Here is a 24704-nt window from a genome sequence, read left to right on the forward strand (position 1 = left end):
ATGTAGCTTCAGGTGTGTTAAATTAAGGTGTATTTACCTGGGAATATGTAGCATCAGGTGTGTTAAATTAAGGTGTATTTAACAGTGTATATGAAAGCATCAGGTGTGTTAAATTAATGTGTATTTACCTGGGAATATGTAGCATCAGGTGAGTTAAATTAAGGTGTATTTACCTGGGAATATGTAGCATCAGGTGTGTTAAATTAAGGTGTATTTACCTGGGAATATGTAGCATCAGGTGTGTTAAATTAAGGTGTCTTTACCTGGGAATATGTAGCATCAGGTGTGTTAAATTAAGATGTATTTAACAGTGTATATGAAAGCATCAGGTGTGTTAAATTAAGATGTATTTACCTGTGTATATGTAGCATCAGGTGTGTTAAATTAAGATGTATTTACCTGGGAATATGTAGCGTCAGGTGTGTTAAATTAATGTGTATTTACCTGGGAATATGTAGCATCGGGTGTTTTAAATTAAGGTGTATTTACCTGGGAATATGTAGCATCGGGTGTGTTAAATTAAGGTGTATTTACCTGGGAATATGTAGCATCAGGTGAGTTAAATTAAGGTGCATTTACCTGGGAATATGTAGCATCAGGTGTGTTAAATTAAGGTGTATTTACCTGGGAATATGTAGCATCAGGTGTGTTAAATTGAGGTGTATTTACCTGGGAATATGTAGCATCAGGTGTGTTAAATTAAGATGTATTTAACAGTGTATATGAAAGCATCAGGTGTGTTAAATTAAGATGTATTTACCTGTGTATATGTAGCATCAGGTGTGTTAAATTAAGATGTATTTACTTGGGAATATGTAGCGTCAGGTGTGTTAAATTAAGGTGTATTTACCTGGGAATATGTAGCATCGGGTGTTTTAAATTAAGGTGTATTTACCTGGGAATATGTAGCATCGGGTGTGTTAAATTAAGGTGTATTTACCTGGGAATATGTAGCATCAGGTGTGCTAAATTAAGATGTATTTACTTGGGAATAAATTAAGGTGTATTTAACAGTGTATATGAAAGCATCAGGTTTGTTAAATTAATGTGTATTTACCTGGGAATATGTAGCATCAGGTGTGTTAAATTAAGATGTATTTACATGGGAATATGTAGCACCAGGTGTGTTAAATGAAGGTGTCTTTACCTGTGTATATGTAGCATTAGGTGTGTTAAATTAAGATTTATTTACCTGGGAATATGTAGCATCAGGTGTGATGAATTGAGGTGTATTTACCTGGGAATATGTAGCGTCAGGTGTGTTAAATTAAGGTGTATTTACCTGGGAATATGTAGCATCAGGTGTGATAAATTGAGGTGTATTTACCTGGGAATATGTAGCATCAGGTGTGTTAAATTAAGGTGTATTTTCCTGGGAATATGTAGCATCAAGTGTGTTAAATTAAGGTGTATTGACCTGTGTATATGAAGCATCAGGTGTAAATTAAGATGTATTAACCTGGGAATATGTAGCGTCAGGTGTGTTAAATTAAGGTGTATTTACCTGGGAATATGTAGCATCAGGTGTGTTAAATTAAGGTGTCTTTACCTGTGTATATGTAGCATTAGGTGTGTTAAATTAAGGTGTATTTACCTGGGAATATGTAGCGTCAGGTGTGTTAAATTAAGGTGTATTTACCTGGGAATATGTAGCGTCAGGTGTGTTAAATTAAGGTGTATTTACCTGGGAATATGTAGCATCAGGTGTGTTAAATTAAGGTGTATTTACCTGTGTATATGAAAGCATCAGGTGTGTTAAATTAAGATGTATTTACCTGGGAATATGTAGCACCAGGTGTGTTAAATGAAGGTGTTTTTACCTGTGTATATGTAGCATTAGGTGTGTTAAATTAAGATTTATTTACCTGGGAATATGTAGCATCAGGTGTGATGAATTGAGGTGTATTTACCTGGGAATATGTAGCGTCAGGTGTGTTAAAATAAGGTGTATTTACCTGGGAATATGTAGCATCAGGTGTGATAAATTGAGGTGTATTTACCTGGGAATATGTAGCATCAGGTGTGTAAAATTAAGGTGTATTTGCCTGGGAATATGTAGCATCAGGTGTGTTAAATTAAGGTGTATTGACCTGTGTATATGAAGCATCAGGTGTAAATTAAGATGTATTAACCTGGGAATATGTAGCGTCAGGTGTGTTAAATTAAGGTGTATTTACCTGGGAATATGTAGCATCAGGTGTGTTAAATTAAGGTGTATTTACCTGGGAATATGTAGCATCAGGTGTGTTAAATTAAGATATATTTACCTGGGAATATGTAGCATCAGGTGTGTTAAATTAAGGTGTATTTAACTGGGAATATGTAGCATCAGGTGTGTTAAATTAAGGTGTATTTCACAGTGTATATGAAAGCATCAGGTGTGTTAAATTAAGATGTATTTACCTGGGAATATGTAGCACCAGGTGTGTTAAATTGAGGTGTATTTACCAGGGAATAAGTAGTGTCAGGTGTGTTAAATTAAGGTGTATTTACCTGGGAATATGTAGCATCAGGTGTGTTAAATTAAGATGTATTTACTTGGGAATATGTAGCATCAGGTGTGTTAAATTAAGGTGTATTTACCTGTGTATATGTAGCTTCAGGTGTGTTAAATTAAGGTGTATTTACCTGGGAATATGTAGCATCAGGTGTGTTAAATTAAGGTGTATTTAACAGTGTATATGAAAGCATCAGGTGTGTTAAATTAATGTGTATTTACCTGGGAATATGTAGCATCAGGTGTGTTAAATTAAGGAGCATTTACCTGGGAATATGTAGCATCAGGTGTGTTAAATTAAGGTGTATTTACCTGGGAATATGTAGCATCAGGTGTGGTAAATTGAGGTGTATTTACCTGGGAATATGTAGCATCAGGTGTGTTAAATTAAGATGTATTTAACAGTGTATATGAAAGCATCAGGTGTGTTAAATTAAGATGTATTTACCTGTGTATATGTAGCATCAGGTGTGTTAAATTAAGATGTATTTACTTGGGAATATGTAGCGTCAGGTGTGTTAAATTAATGTGTATTTACCTGGGAATATGTAGCATCGGGTGTTTTAAATTAAGGTGTATTTACCTGGGAATATGTAGCATCGGGTGTGTTAAATTAAGGTGTATTTACCTGGGAATATGTAGCATCAGGTGAGTTAAATTAAGGTGCATTTACCTGGGAATATGTAGCATCAGGTGTGTTAAATTAAGGTGTATTTACCTGGGAATATGTAGCATCAGGTGTGGTAAATTGAGGTGTATTTACCTGGGAATATGTAGCATCAGGTGTGTTAAATTAAGATGTATTTAACAGTGTATATGAAAGCATCAGGTGTGTTAAATTAAGATGTATTTACCTGTGTATATGTAGCATCAGGTGTGTTAAATTAAGATGTATTTACTTGGGAATATGTAGCGTCAGGTGTGTTAAATTAAGGTGTATTTACCTGGGAATATGTAGCATCGGGTGTTTTAAATTAAGGTGTATTTACCTGGGAATATGTAGCATCAGGTGTGTTAAATTAAGGTGTATTTACCTGGGAATATGTAGCATCAGGTGTGCTAAATTAAGATGTATTTACTTGGGAATAAATTAAGGTGTATTTAACAGTGTATATGAAAGCATCAGGTTTGTTAAATTAATGTGTATTTACCTGGGAATATGTAGCATCAGGTGTGTTAAATTAAGATGTATTTACATGGGAATATGTAGCACCAGGTGTGTTAAATGAAGGTGTCTTTACCTGTGTATATGTAGCATTAGGTGTGTTAAATTAAGATTTATTTACCTGGGAATATGTAGCATCAGGTGTGATGAATTGAGGTGTATTTACCTGGGAATATGTAGCGTCAGGTGTGTTAAATTAAGGTGTATTTACCTGGGAATATGTAGCATCAGGTGTGATAAATTGAGGTGTATTTACCTGGGAATATGTAGCATCAGGTGTGTTAAATTAAGGAGTATTTACCTGGGAATATGTAGCATCAGGTGTGTTAAATTAAGGTGTATTTACCTGTGTATATGAAGCAACAGGTGTAAATTAAGATGTATTAACCTGGGAATATGTAGCGTCAGGTGTGTTAAATTAAGGTGTATTTACCTGGGAATATGTAGCGTCAGGTGTGTTAAATTAAGGTGTCTTTACCTGTGTATATGTAGCATTAGGTGTGTTAAATTAAGATATATTTACCTGGGAATATGTAGCATCAGGTGTGTTAAATTAAGGTGTATTTACCTGGGAATATGTAGCGTCAGGTGTGTTAAATTAAGGTGTATTTACCTGGGAATATGTAGCTTCAGGTGTGTTAAATTAAGGTGTATTTAACTGGGAATATGTAGCATCAGGTGTGTTAAATTAAGGTGTATTTCACAGTGTATATGAAAGCATCAGGTGTGTTAAATTAAGATGTATTTACCTGGGAATATGTAGCATCAGGTGTGTTAAATTAAGGTGTATTTACCAGGGAATATGTAGCATCAGGTGTGTTAAATTAAGGTGTATTTACCTGGGAATATGTAGCATCAGGTGTGTTAAATTAAGATGTATTTACTTGGGAATATGTAGCATCAGGTGTGTTAAATTAAGGTGTATTTACCTGTGTATATGTAGCATCAGGTGTGTTAAATTAAGGTGTATTTACCTGGGAATATGTAGCATCAGGTGTGTTAAATTAAGGTGTATTTAACAGTGTATATGAAAGCATCAGGTGTGTTAAATTAATGTGTATTTACCTGGGAATATGTAGCATCAGGTGAGTTAAATTAAGGTGCATTTACCTGGGAATATGTAGCATCAGGTGTGTTAAATTAAGGTGTATTTACCTGGGAATATGTAGCATCAGGTGTGGTAAATTGAGGTGTATTTACCTGGGAATATGTAGCATCAGGTGTGTTAAATTAAGATGTATTTAACAGTGTATATGAAAGCATCAGGTGTGTTAAATTAAGATGTATTTACCTGTGTATATGTAGCATCAGGTGTGTTAAATTAAGATGTATTTACTTGGGAATATGTAGCGTCAGGTGTGTTAAATTAATGTGTATTTACCTGGGAATATGTAGCATCGGTGTTTTAAATTAAGGTGTATTTACCTGGGAATATGTAGCATCGGGTGTGTTAAATTAAGGTGTATTTACCTGGGAATATGTAGCATCAGGTGAGTTAAATTAAGGTGCATTTACCTGGGAATATGTAGCATCAGGTGTGTTAAATTAAGGTGTATTTACCTGGGAATATGTAGCATCAGGTGTGGTAAATTGAGGTGTATTTACCTGGGAATATGTAGCATCAGGTGTGTTAAATTAAGATGTATTTAACAGTGTATATGAAAGCATCAGGTGTGTTAAATTAAGATGTATTTACCTGTGTATATGTAGCATCAGGTGTGTTAAATTAAGATGTATTTACTTGGGAATATGTAGCGTCAGGTGTGTTAAATTAAGGTGTATTTACCTGGGAATATGTAGCATCGGGTGTTTTAAATTAAGGTGTATTTACCTGGGAATATGTAGCATCGGGTGTGTTAAATTAAGGTGTATTTACCTGGGAATATGTAGCATCAGGTGTGCTAAATTAAGATGTATTTACTTGGGAATAAATTAAGGTGTATTTAACAGTGTATATGAAAGCATCAGGTTTGTTAAATTAATGTGTATTTACCTGGGAATATGTAGCATCAGGTGTATTAAATTAAGATGTATTTACATGGGAATATGTAGCATCAGGTGTGTTAAATTAAGGTGTATTTAACTGGGAATATGTAGCATCAGGTGTGTTAAATTAAGATGTATTTACCTGGGAATATGTAGCATCAGGTGTGTTAAATTAAGGTGTATTTACCTGGGAATATGTAGCATCAGGTGTGTTAAATTGAGGTGTATTTACCTGGGAATATGTAGCATCAGGTGTGTTAAATTAAGGTGTATTTACCTGGGAATATGTAGCATCAGGTGTGTTAAATTAAGGTGTATTTGCCTGGGAATATGTAGCATCAGGTGTGTTAAATTAAGGTGTATTTACCTGGGAATATGTAGCATTAGGTGTTTTAAATTAAGATTTATTTACCTGGGAATATGTAGCATCAGGTGTGTTAAATTAAGATTTATTTACCTGGGAATATGTAGCATCAGGTGTAAATTAAGATGTATTTAACAGGGAATATGTAGCATCAGGTGTGTTAAATTAAGGTGTATTTACCTGGGAATATGTAGCATCAGGTGTGTTAAATTAAGGTGTATTTACCTGGGAATATGTAGCATCAGGTGTGTTAAATTAAGGTGTATTTACCTGGGAATATGTAGCATCAGGTGTGTTAAATTAAGATGTATTTACCTGGGAATATGTAGCATCAGGTGTTTTAAATTAAGGTGTATTTACCTGTGTATATGAAAGCATCAGGTGTGTTAAATTAAGATGAATTTACCTGGGAATATGTAGCACCAGGTGTGTTAAATTAAGGTGTCTTTACCTGTGTATATGTAGCATTAGGTGTTTTAAATTAAGATTTATTTATCTGGGAATATGTAGCATCAGGTGTGATGAATTGAGGTGTATTTACCTGGGAATATGTAGCGTCAGGTGTGATAAATTGAGGTGTATTTACCTGGGAATATGTAGCATCAGGTGTGTAAAATTAAGGTGTATTTGCCTGGGAATATGTAGCATCAGGTGTGTTAAATTAAGGTGTATTGACCTGTGTATATGAAGCATCAGGTGTAAATTAAGATGTATTAACCTGGGAATATGTAGCATCAGGTGTGTTAAATTAAGGTTTATTTACCTGGGAATATGTAGCATCAGGTGTGTTAAATTAAGGTGTCTTTACCTGTGTATATGTAGCATTAGGTGTGTTAAATTAAGGTGTATTTAACAGTGTATATGAAAGCATCAGGTGTGTTAAATTAAGATGTATTTACCTGGGAATATGTAGCATCAGGTGTGTTAAATTGAGGTGTATTTACCAGGGAATATGTAGCATCAGGTGTGTTAAATTAAGGTGTATTTACCTGGGAATATGCAGCATCAGGTGTGTTAAATTAAGATGTATTTACTTGGGAATATGTAGCATCAGGTGTGTTAAATTAAGGTGTCTTTACCTGTGTATATGTAGCATTAGGTGTGTTAAATTAAGATTTATTTACCTGGGAATATGTAGCATCAGGTGTGATGAATTGAGGTGTATTTACCTGGGAATATGTAGCGTCAGGTGTGTTAAATTAAGGTGTATTTAACTGGGAATATGTAGCATCAAGTGTGTTAAATTAAGATGTATTTACCTGGGAATATGTAGCATCAGGTGTGTTAAATTAAGATGTATTTACCTGGGAATATGTAGCATCAGGTGTGTTAAATTAAGGTGTATTTATCTGTGTATATGAAAGCATCAGGTGTGTTAAATTAATGTGTATTTACTTGGGAATATGTAGCATCAGGTGTGTTAAATTAAGGTGTCTTTACCTGTGTATATGTAGCATTAGGTGTGTTAAATTGAGGTGTATTTACCCTGGAATATGTAGCGTCAGGTGAGTTAAATTAAGGTGTATTTACCTGGGAATATGTAGCATCAGGTGTGTTAAATTAAGGTGTATTTACCTGGGAATATGTAGCATTAGGTGTGTTAAATTAAGATTTATTTACCTGGGAATATGTAGCATCAGGTGAGTTAAATTAAGGTGTATTTACCTGGGAATATGTAGCATCAGGTGTGTTAAATTAAGGTGTATTTACCTGGGAATATGTAGCATCAGGTGTGGTAAATTGAGGTGTATTTACCTGGGAATATGTAGCGTCAGGTGTGTTAAATTAAGGTGTATTTACCTGGGAATATGTAGCGTCAGGTGTGTTAAATTAAGGTGTATTTACTTGGGAATATGTAGCATCAGGTGTGTTAAATTAAGATGTATTTACCTGGGAATATGTAGCGTCAGGTGTGTTAAATTAAGGTGTATTGACCTGTGTATATGAAGCATCAGGTGTAAATTAAGATGTATTAACCTGGGAATATGTAGCGTCAGGTGTGTTAAATTGAGGTGTATTTACCAGGGAATATGTAGCATCAGGTGTGTTAAATTAAGGTGTATTTACCTGGGAATATGTAGCGTCAGGTGTGTTAAATTAAGGTGTATTTACCTGGGAATATGTAGCATCAGGTGTGTTAAATTAAGGTGTATTTAACAGTGTATATGAAAGCATCAGGTGTGTTAAATTAAGATGTATTTACCTGGGAATATGTAGCATCAGGTGTGTTAAATTGAGGTGTATTTACCAGGGAATATGTAGCATCAGGTGTGTTAAATTAAGGTGTATTTACCTGTGTATATGTAGCTTCAGGTGTGTTAAATTAAGGTGTATTTACCTGGGAATATGTAGCGTCAGGTGTGTTAAATTAAGGTGTATTTACCTGGGAATATGTAGCGTCAGGTGTGTTAAATTAAGGTGTATTTACCTGGGAATATGTAGCATCAGGTGTGTTAAATTAAGGTGTATTTAACAGTGTATATGAAAGCATCAGGTGTGTTAAATTAATGTGTATTTACCTGGGAATATGTAGCATCAGGTGTGTTAAATTAAGATGTTTTTACCTGGGAATATGTAGCACCAGGTGTGTTAAATTAAGATGTTTTTACCTGGGAATATGTAGCACCAGGTGTGTTAAATTACGGTGTATTTACCTGGGAATATGTAGCATCGGTTGTGTTAAATTGAGGTGTATTTACCAGGGAATATGTAGCATCAGGTGTGTTAAATTAAGGTGTATTTACCTGGGAATATGCAGCATCAGGTGTGTTAAATTAAGATGTATTTACTTGGGAATATGTAGCATCAGGTGTGTTAAATTAAGGTGCATTTACCTGTGTATATGTAGCTTCTGGTGTGTTAAATTAAGGTGTATTTACCTGGGAATATGTAGCGTCAGGTGTGTTAAATTAAGGTGTATTTACCTGGGAATATGTAGCATCAGGTGTGTTAAATTAAGGTGTATTTACCTGGGAATATGTAGCGTCAGGTGTGTTAAATTAAGGTGTATTTACCTGGGAATATGTAGCATCAGGTGTGTTAAATTAAGGTGTATTTAACTGTGTATATGAAAGCATCAGGTGTGTTAAATTAAGATGTATATACCTGGGAATATGTAGCATCAGGTGTGTTAAATTGAGGTGTATTTACCAGGGAATATGTAGCATCAGGTGTGTTAAATTAAGGTGTATTTACCTGGGAATATGCAGCATCAGGTGTGTTAAATTAAGGTGTATTTACCTGTGTATATGTAGCTTCAGGTGTGTTAAATTAAGGTGTATTTACCAGGGAATATGTAGCATCAGGTGTGTTAAATTAAGGTGTATTGACTTGGGAATATATAGCATCAGGTGTGTTAAATTAAGGTGTATTTACCTGTGTATATGTAGCTTCAGGTGTGTTAAATTAAGGTGTATTTACCTGGGAATATGTAGCGTCAAGTGTGTTAATTTAACACACCTGATGCTACATATTCCCAGGTAAATACACCTTAATTTAAGGTGTATTTACCTGGGAATATGTAGCATCAGGTGTGTTAAATTAAGGTGTATTTAACAGTGTATATGGAAGCATCAGGTGTGTTAAATTAAGGTGTATTTACCTGGGAATATGTAGCATCAGGTGTGTTAAATTAAGATGTTTTTACCTGGGAATATGTAGCACCAGGTGTGTTAAATTAAGGTGTATTAACCTGGGAATATGTAGCATCAGGTGTGTTAAATTAAGGTGTATTTACCTGGGAATATGTAGCATCAGGTGTGTTAAATTAAGGTGTATTTACCTGGGAATATGTAGCATTAGGTGTGTTAAATTAAGATGTATTTACCTGGGAATATGTAGCGTCAGGTGTGTTAAATTAAGGTGTATTTACCTGGGAATATGTAGCGTCAGGTGTGTTAAATTAAGATGTATTCACTTGGGAATATGTAGCGTCAGGTGTGTTAAATTAAGATGTATTTACCTGGGAATATGTAGCGTCAGGTGTGTTAAATTAAGGTGTATTTACCTGTGTATATGTAGCATCAGGTGTGTTAAATTAAGGTGTCTTTACCTGTGTATATGTAGCATTAGGTGTGTTAAATTGAGGTGTATTTACCTGGGAATATGTAGCATCAGGTGAGTTAAATTAAGGTGTATTTACCTGGGAATATGTAGCATCAGGTGTGTTAAATTAAGGTGTATTTACCTGGGAATATGTAGCATTAGGTGTGTTAAATTAAGATTTATTTACCTGGGAATATGTAGCATCAGGTGTGTTAAATTAAGGTGTATTTACCTGGGAATATGTAGCATCAGGTGTGTTAAATTAAGGTGTATTTACCTGGGAATATGTAGCATTAGGTGTGTTAAATTAAGATTTATTTACCTGGGAATATGTAGCATCAGGTGAGTTAAATTAAGGTGTATTTACCTGGGAATATGTAGCATCAGGTGTGTTAAATTAAGGTGTATTTACCTGGGAATATGTAGCATCAGGTGTGTTAAATTAAGGTGTATTTACCTGGGAATATGTACCATCAGGTGTGTTAAATTAAGGTGTATTTACCTGGGAATATGTAGCATCAGGTGTGTTAAATGAAGGTGTATTTAACAGTGTATATGAAAGCATCAGGTGTGTTAAATTAAGATGTATTTACCTGGGAATATGTAGCATCAGGTGTGTTAAATTGAGGTCTATTTACCTGGGAATATGTAGCATCAGGTGTGTTAAATTAAGGTGTATTTAACTGGGAATATGTCGCGTCAGGTGTGTTAAATTAAGATGTATTTAACTGGGAATGTGTAGCATCAGGTGTGTTAAATTAAGTTGTATTTAACTGGGAATATGTAGCATCAGGTGTGTTAAATTAAGGTGTATTTACCTGGGAATATGTAGCGTCAGGTGTGTTAAATTAAGGTGTATTTACCTGTGTATATGAAGCGTCCAGGTGTGCCCTTGCAGAACTGTTTAGACTTGTATGACAGAGTGACCTCTACAACCCCAGGGATGTGTCTTGGGGGAGTCTGCACCCGGATGGCGTGAGCTGTGATGAGCTATGGAGGGGGACAGGGGACAAAGGAAGGTTGTAATATTACATATCTACTTCACTTGCTAGAGGTGTCACTACAGACCCTGGTTCGATTCTAGGCTGTATCACAACCGGCCGTGATTGGGAGTCCCATAGGGTGGTGCACAATTGGCCCAGCGTTGTACGAGTTTGGCCGGTGTATTCATTGTATCTCATTGTAAATAAGAATTTGTTCTTAACTGACAGTTCATTTTAATGAAAAACAAGTTCTATGCATTGACTTTGGAAAGTAGTTTTTCCACATTTTGTTGGGTTACAGGCTTATTATAAAAATGTTTACATAGTTTTTTCCCCCTCATCAATGTACAACAATACCCCATAATGACAAAGCAAAAAAGATTTTGGGATTTTTTTGTGAAGAAAACAAAACAAAAAAACAACTGAAATATCACATTTACATATGTATTCAGACCGTTTCCTCAGTACTTTGATGAAGTATCCTTGGCAGCGATTTCAGCCTTGAGTCTTCTTGGGTATGACACTACAAGCTTAGCACACCTGTATTTGGGGAGTTTCTCCCATTCTTTTCTGCAGATCCTCTCAAGCTCTGTCAAGTTGGATGGGGAGCGTCGATGTACAGCTACTTTCAATTCTCTCTCCAGAGATGTTTGATTGAGTTCAAGTCTGGGCTCTGGCTGGGCCACTCAAGGACATTCAGAGACTTGTCCCGAAGTCTTGCTTGTCTGCTTAGGGTCGTTGTCCTGTTGGAAAGTGAACCTTTCACCCCAGTCTGAGGTCCTGAGTGCTCTGGAGCAGGTTTTCATCAAGGATCTCTCTGTACTTTGCTCCGTTCATCTTTCCCTCAATCCTGACTAGTCTCACAGTTCCTGCCGCTGAAAGACATCCCCACAGCATGATGCTGCCACCACTATGCTTCACCTTAGGGATGGTGCCACCACCATGCTTCACCTTATGGATGGTGCCACCACCATGCTTCACCTTAGGGATGGTGCCACCACCATGCTTCACCGTAGGGATGGTGCCACCACCATGCTTCACCTTAGGGATGCTGCCACCACCATGCTTCACCTTAGGGATGGTGCCAGGTTTCCCACAGACATGGCTCTTGGCATTCACCTTAGGGATGGTGCCAGGTTTCCCACAGACATGGCTCTTGGCATTCAGGCCAAAGAGTTCAATTTTGCTTTCATCAGACCAGACAATCTTGTTTCTCATGGTGTGAGAGTCCTTTAGGTGCGTTTTGGCAAACTCCAAGCGTACCTTTTACTGAGGAGTGCCTTCCGTCTGGCCATTCTACCATAAAGGCCTGATTTGTTGAGTGCTACAGAGATGGTTGTCCTTCTGGAAGGTTGTCTCATCTCCACAGGGGAACTCTGGAGCTTTGTCAGTGACCATCGGGTTCTTGGTCAGCTCCCTGCCCAAGGATCTTCTTCCCCGATTGTTCAATTTGGCCGGGCGACCAGCTCCAGAAAGAACCTTGGTGGTTCCAAACTTCTAACCCTCACCCTAACCCCAAAAACCTCTATTTAACCCTTGCTACTAACCCTAACTCTTAGCGTAATTCTAACCTTAACCCTCAACCCCCCAGAAATAACATTTGACCTTGTGGGGACCAACAAAATGTCCCAGTTTGTGAAATTTTTGTTTGTTCACTATTTTTTGTCAAACAAACAAACACACACACACACACATACACACGAAACAGATTAATGTGCTACTGACCTCACTCCAGACCAGCATGGTACCAAATATGACCTGAAGTCCATCAAAGAAGTTTTCTCCAATGATAATTACTGTAGCACCGCCTGTAGTCCAGCCCTCACTGGGGCTGATGGCCTTGATACAAGGGGTGGCTGTTGAGGGAGGGAGGGAGATCAGAAATATAGCTTTAACTCCCACAGTACAGTTTCTCCCTTCTGATTGATTCTATGAAGAGAAAAACTCAATTCTCCAATTCATAAGCAGGTCTGCTGTGAGGCGTAATACTGACCGCTGAAACTTATGATTACAGGCTTTACATTACTGGATCAGATTGGAGAAAAGAACAGCAGTGGAATTACAAATAAATAATAAATAAAGGCTTAATCTCCTCAATTTTACAGATCTCAGCTTGTCAGACATGATGTCATTCTCCAAAGCAGGGTAATCCACTTTACTACAGAATGACTTCTGCTCTTTCCCCATCTCTCTTCTGCCTCTCTCTCCTATCTTTCTTTACCCTCCTCTCTCTCTCTGTCATCCTTCCCTTTCCTCTCTCTTCACTCTCCTCTCTCTCCCTTCCCTCCTCTGCCTCTCTCCCTTTTCATCTCTCCTCCTCTTCATCCTGCAAGTATTTTCATCGACCCTGATGGCGTGTGTGTGTGTGAGTCAACCAGATGGTGAAACATGAATCCATGTGATATGATTAACATTTGGGGTCTTCCTCGCTGCCATCTGTTGTGTTCGTTACTCCTCTAGTCCTGCCTATCGCAAGCCCTGATACCGCAATACATATCAATGTGCACTGATTGCCTAGTACTGCCTCATACAGGCCCTGATACTTCACAAAATACGTAGAGGTCCTCCTCTCCTCTCCTCTCCCATGCATCCTTCTTCTCTCAGTTCCCCTTCTTCTTCCATCTCTACTCTCACACCTATCCTCTCTCCCCATGCTCCCTGACTCTCTTCCCTGTAATGTTGTGTTCTCCCCCACTCTCTTCCCTATAATGTTGTGTTCTCCTCCACTCTCTTCCCTGTGATGTTGTGTTCTCCTCCACTCTCTTCCCTGTGATGTTGTGTTCTCCTCCACTCTCTTCCCTGTGATGTTGTGTTCTCCTCCACTCTCTTCCCTGTGATGTTGTGTTCTCCTCCACTCTCTTCCCTGTGATGTTGTGTTCTCCTCCACTCTCTTCCCTGTGATGTTGTGCTCTCCTCCACTCTCTTCCCTGTGATGTTGTGCTCTCCTCCACTCTCTTCCCTGTGATGTTGTGCTCTCCTCCACTCTCTTCCCTGTGATGTTGTGCTCTCCTCCACTCTCTTCCCTGTGATGTTGTGCTCTCCTCCACTCTCTTCTCTGTGATGTTGTGCTCTCCTCCACTCTCTTCTCTGTGATGTTGTGCTCTCCTCCACTCTCTTCCCTGTGATGGTGTGCTCTCCTCCACTCTCTTCCCTGTGATGTTGTGCTCTCCTCCACTCTCTTCCCTGTGAAGTTGTGCTCTCCTCCACTCTCTTCCCTGTGATGTTGTGCTCTCCTCCACTCTCTTCCCTGTGATGTTGTGCTCTCCTCCACTCTCTTCCCTGTGATGTTGTGCTCTCCTCCACTCTCTTCCCTGTGATGTTGTGCTCTCCTCCACTCTCTTCCCTGTGATGTTGTGCTCTCCTCCACTCTCTTCCCTGTGATGTTGTGTTCTCCTCCACTCTCTTCCCTGTGATGTTGTGTTCTCCTCCACTCTCTTCCCTGTGATGTTGTGTTCTCCACCTGCTCTATTCCTCCTTCTATTCCTTATTTCTTCCCTCTCCATATGGGCCCTGGTGTAAAATACTACACCATTTAGGGAATAGGGTGCCATTTGGGACACAGACCTAGAAAATAGTCATCACAGCGACTTAAAACTTAACGCTGAATCTTAATGTAATCTAGTGTGCGCTATCACCCAAATCCAGTCGTAGTTTGATCACAATGGTCCCTGGGGTTGAGGTCGTTCCACACAGGAAAAATATGTTCCTGTTATTTACCGTCAGGGAAAAGATAATGAGAATCTAACTGGATTAATTTGAGTTGGAGGAATCTGAGCAGGCTCTAAATCATTACAAAGTATTAGGGGTTTCAGTGTGTGTCTGTGTGTGTGTGTGTGTGTGTGTGTGTGTGGGTGGTGGGTGTGGGTGTTCGCGCGAGATCGAGCATGCTTGTGTGTGTTAACCTGGGAAAAGCTTTGGGGGGGGGGGGGGGGTAGAGGCTGGAGGATAAACCCAGCCAGGTCTCATAGGAAATAAGCTCAGCGTTGTCTTTAAGCTTCCTGGGCTCTCATGACCCATAGTCCTGCTACGACACATGGTCCTCATAAGACACTATGGCAGTTCTAACAAGAGCCGGCCACTGGGGGAATACAGGATTCACTGCTGCTCTCATCATCTTAGAGGGAAAAGGAAGGAGAGGAGAGGGGATGATAGGAGAGGAAAATGAAGGAGAGGAGAGGGGGTTAAGAGAGGAAAAGGAAGGAGAGGAAAGGAGAGGGGGAGAACAGAGGAAAAGGAAGGAGAGAAGAGGGGGGAGAGGAGAGGAGAGGAGAGGAAAAGGAAGGAGAGGAGAGGAAAAGGAAGGAGAGGAGAGGAGAGGAGAAGGGGAGGAGAGGAGAGAAGGGGAGGAGAGAGGAAAAGGAAGGAGAGGAGAGGAGAGGGGGAGAAGAGAGGAAAAGGGAGGAGAGGAGAGGGGGAGAAGAGAGGAAAAGGAAGGAGAGGAGAGGGGGAGAAGAGAGGAAAATGAAGGAGAGGAGAGGAGAGGTGAGAAGAGAGGAGGGGAGAAGAGAGGAAAAGGAAGGAGAGGAGAGGTGAGAAGAGAAGAGAGGAAAAGGAAGGAGAGGAGAGGGGGAGAAGAGAGGAAAATGAAGGAGAGGAGAGGGGGAGAAGAGAGGAAAATGAAGGAGAGGAGAGGAGAGGTGAGAAGAGAGGAGGGGAGAAGAGAGGAAAAGGAAGGAGAGGAGAGGTGAGAAGAGAGGAAAATGAAGGAGAGGAGAGGAGGGGTGAGAAGAGAGGAAAAGGAAGGAGAGGAGAGGGGGTGAGAAGAGAGGAAAAGGAAGGAGGGGAAGAGAGAGAAATAAAGTCAGGGAAGAGGGTGGTTTTGATAGAGTTGAGGATGGAGAAGGAGAGGAGAGGGGGAGAAGAGATGAAAAAGAAGGAGAGGAGAGGAGAGGAGGTGAGAAGAGAGGAAAAGGAAGGAGAGGGGGAAGAAGAGAAGAAAATGAAGGAGAGGAGAAGGGGAGAGGAGAGGGGGAGAAGAGAGGGAGAGGAGAGAAGAGGAAAGGGGGAGAAGAGAGGAAAGGGAAGGGAAGGAGAGGAGAGGAGGGAGAACAGAGGGAAAGGAAGGAGAGGAGAGGAGGGGGGAGAAGAGAGGAAAATGAAGGAGAGGAGGGGGGTTGAAGAGAGGAAAAGAAAGGAGAGGAGAGGGGGTGAGAAGAGAGGAAAAGGAAGGAGGGGGGGAAGAGAGAGAAATAAAGTGAAGGAAGAGGGTGGTATTGATAGAGTTGAGGAGGGAGAAGGAGAGGAGAGGAGAGGGGGAGAAGAGAGGAAAAAGAAGGAGAGGAGAGGAGGTGAGAAGAGAGGAAAAGGAAGGAGAGGAGAGGAGGTGAGAAGAGAGGAAAAGGAAGGAGAGGAGTGGAGAGTGGGTGAGAAGAGAGGAGAAGGAAGGAGAGGAGAGGGGGATAGGAGAGGAGAATGAAGGAGTGGAGAGGGGGGAGAGGAGAGGGGGGGAGAGAGGAAAAGGAAGGAGAGGAGAGGGGGAGAAGATAGGAAAGGGAAGGAGAAGAGAGGAGGGGGGAGAAGAGAGGAAAAGGAAGGAGAGGAGGGGGAGAAGAGAGAGAAATAAAGTGAGGGAAGAGGGAGGTAGTGATAGAGTTGAGGAGGGAGAAAAAGATAGAGAGAGTTTACCATGCTCCAGGTACGAGGGTGTTCCTTCTGAAGGGTCTTGTCTCCTGGCCCGGCGACCGTGTTTAGAGTTGTTGTGGACAAACATGTTGTCAGACACAGAGAGGACATGTCCGTCCACACTCACCGTGGTAGACACCACCACCTGGGACAGACAGGGACAGGAGGCACAAGAGACATAGAGGAAAAGGGGACAGGGGTACAGACAAGGACACGTGAGACAGAACCTGAAAGATACCATCAAACAGCATTACTGTTGTGTCTAATGAAATGATGTAAAATTAGGCTTTATGGTTCTCTCTCTCCCACCTGAAAGCGTCTCATGTCTCGTGGGTTCCCTGCATTCTTCAGACAGTTCTGGTTGCATTTCAGGAAGAACTTGAGGAAGAACCTGAAGAGAGAGGAGACCAGAAAACAGTCTCATGCATCATCGCTCTTGTTTCCTGACCTAATAGAGCTGCGTTTAATTAGACAGCAATGAGAGCAGCCGCGCACTGTCTGTGTGTGTGTGTACCCCACAGGGTGTTTTGATGCATCTGGTGCAGTTGTGCAGTAGTTAGAGGGAAGGTGCATGCCTACTTCCCACCTGCTTGTAACCCTCTCGCTTACAGCTTGCTTCCGCTGGCGAGCACTTGTGGCAAACTCTGCATGTAAGCCTTCACTTGCTAGTATACAGCCTCTCCTTCACCAAGACGCCTGCCGGGCCTCCTCGTGGTAACACCCGTTAACTGGGCGTCCCCGTGGTCCCAGGCTCACTCGGCAGGGGATCTTGGAGCTACAGCGGTACCCAGAGGTGCAGTGCACAGGCCCACATTATGTGGACACGCCCTGGCATCGGCCAACCACCGTGGCACTGCCTTGTGGGTAAGTCTGGGAAGACAAAGTTTATGGGAGCTCACCCTGTGAGAAAAGTAACATGCTGGCGGCGTGCAACAGGCGGTGCTTCCCCAGAGGTAATGGTCGTCTTGGACTGTTTTCCATGTCACCAGAGCCCATTCCAACAGCGAAGAAATGATGTTGGGACAAGCACATCCTCTATGTCCTCTATGTGCCCTATGTCTCCTATGTCCTCTATGTCCCCTATGTCACGCAGCGCGCAGGTATCCACTACTGCTCTTCAGCGAGTTCCACCTAGATTTCCTGCACCATTAATGTCTACCGGCGACAGGGTGCTTGGTAACAGGGATTTGAATGGCAGCTGCTCCAGGCAGACCGCTGTACATCTGAGCAGACCATTTTAGGACCCACACTTCGCATCCTGGCTGGGGAAAGGCCTAGAATAGGTGTCCTAAATATTGCCCACTCTAAATCTCCTAGATAGGTGCGGTAGCCTATCATAAATCTATTAACGTTTCAGTGGTTGAAAACTAAATAAGAAGAAATATGTCCCCTTACAACTAGCAACGTGTAACGTAAGGACTCTCTTGGACTCGAGCCATGGCGCCGAAAGGCCCGAAACAAGGGGAACCGTTTGGAGTTGACACTGGTGGTAGGCAAGGGGAACCGTTTGATGCTGACACTGGTGGTAGGCAAGGGGAACCATTTGGGGAACCGTTTGGAGTTGACACTGGTGTGAGGCAAGGGAAACCGTTTGATGCTGACACTGGTGTGAGGCAAGGGGAACCGTTTGGAGTTGACACTGGTGTGAGGCAAGGGGAACCGTTTGGAGTTGACACTGGTGTGAGGCAAGGGGAACCGTTTGGAGTTGACACTGGTGTGAGGCAAGGGGAACCGTTTGGAGTTGACACTGGTGTGAGGCAAGGGGAACCGTTTGGAGTTGACACTGGTGTTAGGAAACTGGAACCGTTTGGAGTTGACACTGGTGTGAGGCAAGGGGAACCGTTTGGAGTTGACACTGGTGGTAGACAAGGGGAACCGTTTGGAGTTGACACTGGTGTTAGGCAAGGGGAACCGTTTGATGCTGACACTGGTGTGAGGCAAGGGGAACCGTTTGATGCTGACACTGGTGTGAGGCAAGGGGAACCGTTTGGGGAACCGTTTGGAGTTGACACTGGTGTGAGGCAAGGGGAACCGTTTGATGCTGACACTGGTGTGAGGCAAGGGGAACCGTTTGGAGTTGACACTGGTGTGAGGCAAGGGGAACCGTTTGGAGTTGACACTGGTGTGAGGCAAGGGGAACCGTTTGGAGTTGACACTGGTGTGAGGCAAGGGGAACCGTTTGGAGTTGACACTGGTGTGAGGCAAAGGGAACCGTTTGGAGTTGACACTGGTGTTAGGAAAGGGGAACCGTTTGGAGTTGACACTGGTGTGAGGCAAGGGGAACCGTTTGGAGTTGACACTGGTGGTAGGCAAGGGGAACCGTTTGGAGTTGACACTGGTGTTAGGCAAGGGGAACCGTTTGATGCTGACACTGGTGTGAGGCAAGGGGAACCGTTTGGAGTTGACACTGGCGTGAGGCAAGGGGAACCGTTTGGAGTTGACACTGGTGTGAGGCAAGGGGAACCGTTTGATGCTGACACTGGTGTGAGGCAAGGGGAACCGTTTGATGCTGACACTGGTGTGAGGCAAGGGGAACCGTTTGATGCTGACACTGGTGGTAGGCAAAGGGAACCGTTTGGAGTTGACACTGGTGTGAGGCAAGGGGAACCGTTTGGAGTTGACACTGGTGTGAGACAAAGGTACAGTTTGGAGTTGACACTGGTGTGAGGCAAGGGGAACCGTTTGGAGTTGACACTGGTGTGAGGCAAGGCGAACCGTTTGGAGTTGACACTGGTGTTAGGCAAGGGGAACCGTTTGGAGTTGACACTGGTGTGAGGCAAAGGGAACCGTTTGGAGTTGACACTGGTGGTAGGCAAGGGGAACCGTTTGGAGTTGACACTAGTGTGAGCCAAGGCGAACCGTTTGGAGTTGACACTGGTGGTAGGCAAGGGGAACCGTTTGGAGTTGACACTGGTGTGAGGCAAGGGGAACCGTTTGGAGTTGACACTGGTGTGAGGCAAGGGGAACCGTTTGGAGTTGACACTGGTGTGAGGCAAGGGGAACCGTTTGGAGTTGACACTGGTGTGAGGCAAAGGGAACCGTTTGGAGTTGACACTGGTGTTAGGAAAGGGGAACCGTTTGGAGTTGACACTGGTGTGAGGCAAGGGGAACCGTTTGGAGTTGACACTGGTGGTAGGCAAGGGGAACCGTTTGGAGTTGACACTGGTGTGAGGCAAAGGGAACTGTTTGGAGTTGACACTGCTGGTAGGCAAGGGGAACCGTTTGGAGTTGACACTGGTGTGAGGCAAGGGGAACCGTTTGGAGTTGACACTGGTGTGAGGCAAGGGGAACTGTTTGGAGTTGACACTGGTGTGAGGCAAAGGGAACTGTTTGGAGTTGACACTGCTGGTAGGCAAGGGGAACCGTTTGGAGTTGACACTGGTGTGAGGCAAAGGGAACCGTTTGGAGTTGACACTGGTGTTAGGCAAGGGGAACCGTTTGATGCTGACACTGGTGTGAGGCAAGGGGAACCGTTTGGAGTTGACACTGGTGGTAGGCAAGGGGAACCGTTTGGAGTTGACACTGGTGTGAGGCAAGGGGAACCGTTTGATGCTGACACTGGTGTGAGGCAAGTGGAACCGTTTGATGCTGACACTGGTGTGAGGCAAGGGGAACCGTTTGGAGTTGACACTGGCGTGAGGCAAGGGGAACCGTTTGATGCTGACACTGGTGTGAGGCAAGTGGAACCGTTTGATGCTGACACTGGTGTGAGGCAAGGGGAACCGTTTGGAGTTGACACTGGTGTGAGGCAAGGGGAACTGTTTGGAGTTGACACTGGTGTTAGGCAAAGGGAACCGTTTGGAGTTGACACTGGCGTGAGGCAAGGGGAACCGTTTGGAGTTGACACTGGTGTTAGGCAAAGGGAACCGTTTGGAGTTGACACTGGCGTGAGGCAAGGGGAACCGTTTGGAGTTGACACTGGTGGTAGGCAAGGGGAACCGTTTGGAGTTGACACTGGTGTGAGGCAAGGGGAACCGTTTGATGCTGACACTGGTGTGAGGCAAGGGGAACCGTTTGGAGTTGACACTGGCGTGAGGCAAGGGGAACTGTTTGGAGTTGACACTGGTGTTAGGAAAGGGAACCGTTTGGAGTTGACACTGGTGTTAGGCAAGGGGAACCGTTTGGAGTTGACACTGGTGTGAGACAAAGGTACCGTTTGGAGTTGACACTGGCGTGAGGCAAGGGAACCGTTTGGAGTTGACACTGGTGTGAGGCAAGGGGAACCGTTTGGAGTTGACACTGGTGTTAGGCAAAGGGAACCGTTTGGAGTTGACACTGGTGTGAGGCAAGGGAACCGTTTGATGCTGACACTGGTGTGAGGCAAGGGGAACCGTTTGGAGTTGACACTGGTGTGAGGCAAGGGGAACCGCTTGGAGTTGACACTGGTGGTAGGCAAGGGGAACCGTTTGGAGTTGACACTGGTGGTAGGCAAGGGGAACCGTTTGGAGTTGACACTGGTGTGAGGCAAGGGGAACCGTTTGGAGTTGACACTGGCGTGAGGCAAGGGGAACCGTTTGGAGTTGACACTGGTGTTCTCCTGGCAAAGGGAACCGTTTGGAGTTGACACTGGTGTGAGGCAAGGGAACCGTTTGATGCTGACACTGGTGTGAGGCAAGGGGAACCGTTTGGAGTTGACACTGGTGTGAGGCAAGGGGAACCGTTTGGAGTTGACACTGGTGTGAGGCAAGGGGAACCGTTTGGAGTTGACACTGGTGTGAGGCAAGGGAACCGTTTGATGCTGACACTGGTGTGAGGCAAGGGGAAACGTTTGATGCTGACACTGGTGTGAGGCAAGGGGAACCGTTTGGAGTTGACACTGGCGTGAGGCAAGGGGAACTGTTTGGAGTTGACACTGGTGGGAGGCAAAGGGAACCGTTTGGAGTTGACATTGGCGTGAGGCAAAGGGAACCGTTTGGAGTTGACACTGGTGTGAGGCAAGGGGAACCGTTTGGAGTTGACACTGGTGTTAGGCAAAGGGAGCCGTTTGGAGTTGACACTGGTGTTAGGCAAAGGGAACCGTTTGGAGTTGACACTGGTTTGAGGCAAGGGGAACCGTTTGGAGTTGACACTGGTGTGAGGCAAGGGGAACCGATTGATGCTGACACTGGTGTGAGGCAAGGGGAACCGTTTGGAGTTGACACTGGTGTGAGGCAAGGCGAACCGTTTGGAGTTGACACTGGTGGTAGGCAAGGGGAACCGTTTGGAGTTGACACTGGCGTGAGGCAAGGGGAACCGTTTGGAGTTGACACTGGAGTGAGGCAAGGGGAACCGTTTGGTGTTGACACTGGTGGTAGGCAAGGGGAACCGTTTGGAGTTGACACTGGTGTGAGGCAAGGGGAACCGTTTGGAGTTGACACTGGTGGTAGGCAAGGGGAACCGTTTGGAGTTGACACTGGTGGTAGGCAAGGGGAACCGTTTGGAGTTGACACTGGTGTTAGGCAAAGGGAACCGTTTGGAGTTGACACTGGTGTGAGGCAAGGGGAACCGTTTGGAGTTGACACTGGTGTTAGGCAAAGGGAACCGTTTGGAGTTGACACTGGTGTGAGGCAAGGGAACCGTTTGATGCTGACACTGGTGTGAGGCAAGGGGAACCGTTTGGAGTTGACACTGGTGTGAGGCAAGGGGAACCGTTTGGAGTTGACACTGGTGTGAGGCAAGGGGAACCGTTTGGAGTTGACACTGGTGTGAGGCAAGGGAACCGTTTGATGCTGACACTGGTGTGAGGCAAGGGGAAACGTTTGATGCTGACACTGGTGTGAGGCAAGGGGAACCGTTTGGAGTTGACACTGGCGTGAGGCAAGGGGAACTGTTTGGAGTTGACACTGGTGGGAGGCAAAGGGAACCGTTTGGAGTTGACATTGGCGTGAGGCAAAGGGAACCGTTTGGAGTTGACACTGGTGTGAGGCAAGGGGAACCGTTTGGAGTTGACACTGGTGTTAGGCAAAGGGAGCCGTTTGGAGTTGACACTGGTGTTAGGCAAAGGGAACCGTTTGGAGTTGACACTGGTTTGAGGCAAGGGGAACCGTTTGGAGTTGACACTGGTGTGAGGCAAGGGGAACCGATTGATGCTGACACTGGTGTGAGGCAAGGGGAACCGTTTGGAGTTGACACTGGTGTGAGGCAAGGCGAACCGTTTGGAGTTGACACTGGTGGTAGGCAAGGGGAACCGTTTGGAGTTGACACTGGCGTGAGGCAAGGGGAACCGTTTGGAGTTGACACTGGTGTGAGGCAAGGGGAACCGTTTGGTGTTGACACTGGTGGTAGGCAAGGGGAACCGTTTGGAGTTGACACTGGTGTGAGGCAAGGGGAACCGTTTGGAGTTGACACTGGTGGTAGGCAAGGGGAACCGTTTGGAGTTGACACTGGTGGTAGGCAAGGGGAACCGTTTGGAGTTGACACTGGTGTTAGGCAAAGGGAACCGTTTGGAGTTGACACTGGTGTGAGGCAAGGGAACCGTTTGATGCTGACACTGGTGTGAGGCAAGGGGAACCGTTTGGAGTTGACACTGGTGTGAGGCAAGGGGAACTGTTTGGAGTTGACACTGGTGTTAGGCAAAGGGAACCGTTTGGAGTTGACACTGGCGTGAGGCAAGGGGAACCGTTTGGAGTTGACACTGGTGTTAGGCAAAGGGAACCGTTTGGAGTTGACACTGGCGTGAGGCAAGGGGAACCGTTTGGAGTTGACACTGGTGTTAGGCAAGGGGAACCGTTTGGAGTTGACACTGGTGTGAGGCAAGGGGAACCGTTTGATGCTGACACTGGTGTGAGGCAAGGGGAACCGTTTGGAGTTGACACTGGCGTGAGGCAAGGGGAACTGTTTGGAGTTGACACTGGTGTTAGGAAAGGGAACCGTTTGGAGTTGACACTGGTGTGAGACAAAGGTACCGTTTGGAGTTGACACTGGCGTGAGGCAAGGGAACCGTTTGGAGTTGACACTGGTGTGAGGCAAGGGGAACCGTTTGGAGTTGACACTGGTGTTAGGCAAAGGGAACCGTTTGGAGTTGACACTGGTGTGAGGCAAGGGAACCGTTTGATGCTGACACTGGTGTGAGGCAAGGGGAACCGTTTGGAGTTGACACTGGTGTGAGGCAAGGGGAACCGTTTGGAGTTGACACTGGTGGTAGGCAAGGGGAACCGTTTGGAGTTGACACTGGTGGTAGGCAAGGGAAACCGTTTGGAGTTGACACTGGTGTGAGGCAAGGGGAACCGTTTGGAGTTGACACTGGCGTGAGGCAAGGGGAACCGTTTGGAGTTGACACTGGTGTTAGGCAAAGGGAACCGTTTGGAGTTGACACTGGTGTGAGGCAAGGGAACCGTTTGATGCTGGCACTGGTGTGAGGCAAGGGGAACCGTTTGGAGTTGACACTGGTGTGAGGTAAGGGGAACCGTTTGGAGTTGACACTGGTGTGAGGCAAGGGGAACCGTTTGGAGTTGACACTGGTGTGAGGCAAGGGAACCGTTTGATGCTGACACTGGTGTGAGGCAAGGGGAACCGCTTTGATGCTGACACTGGTGGGAGGCAAAGGGAACCGTTTGGAGTTGACACTGGTGTGAGGCAAGGGGAACCGTTTGGAGTTGACACTGGTGGTAGGCAAGGGGAACCGTTTGGAGTTGACACTGGTGGTAGGCAAGGGGAACCGTTTGGAGTTGACACTGGTGTTAGGCAAAGGGAACCGTTTGGAGTTGACACTGGTGTGAGGCAAGGGAACCGTTTGATGCTGACACTGGTGTGAGGCAAGGGGAACCGTTTGGAGTTGACATTGGTGTGAGGCAAGGGGAACCTTTGGAGTTGACACTGGTGGTAGGCAAGGGGAACCGTTTGGAGTTGACACTGGTGGTAGGCAAGGGGAACCGTTTGGAGTTGACACTGGTGTGAGGCAAGGGGAACCGTTTGGAGTTGATACTGGCGTGAGGCAAGGGGAACCGTTTGGAGTTGACACTGGTGTTAGGCAAAGGGAACCGTTTGGAGTTGACACTGGTGTGAGGCAAGGGAACCGTTTGATGCTGACACTGGTGTGAGGCAAGGGGAACCGTTTGGAGTTGA

At 44.1% G+C, this 24704-nt stretch overlaps 1 protein-coding gene across 2 annotated transcripts in view; it reads right to left on the reverse strand.

The window, feature by feature from the left end:
- Nucleotides 1-24704, reverse strand: part of LOC135545544 (transcription factor COE1-A-like) — a 149773-nt gene that overhangs the window by 63597 nt on the left and 61472 nt on the right. For both annotated transcript variants that reach the window (XM_064973214.1, XM_064973213.1), the window contains exons 7-10: nt 16971-17052; nt 16665-16806; nt 12765-12895; nt 10920-11046 (exon numbers count right to left, since the gene is read on the reverse strand). In XM_064973214.1, coding sequence (XP_064829286.1) covers nt 10920-11046; nt 12765-12895; nt 16665-16806; nt 16971-17052 — 482 coding nt within the window. The remainder of the gene's footprint in view (nt 1-10919; nt 11047-12764; nt 12896-16664; nt 16807-16970; nt 17053-24704) is intronic.

Source organism: Oncorhynchus masou, chromosome 9 (assembly GCF_036934945.1).
Source record: "Oncorhynchus masou masou isolate Uvic2021 chromosome 9, UVic_Omas_1.1, whole genome shotgun sequence".
NCBI classification, from domain to species: domain Eukaryota; kingdom Metazoa; phylum Chordata; class Actinopteri; order Salmoniformes; family Salmonidae; genus Oncorhynchus; species Oncorhynchus masou.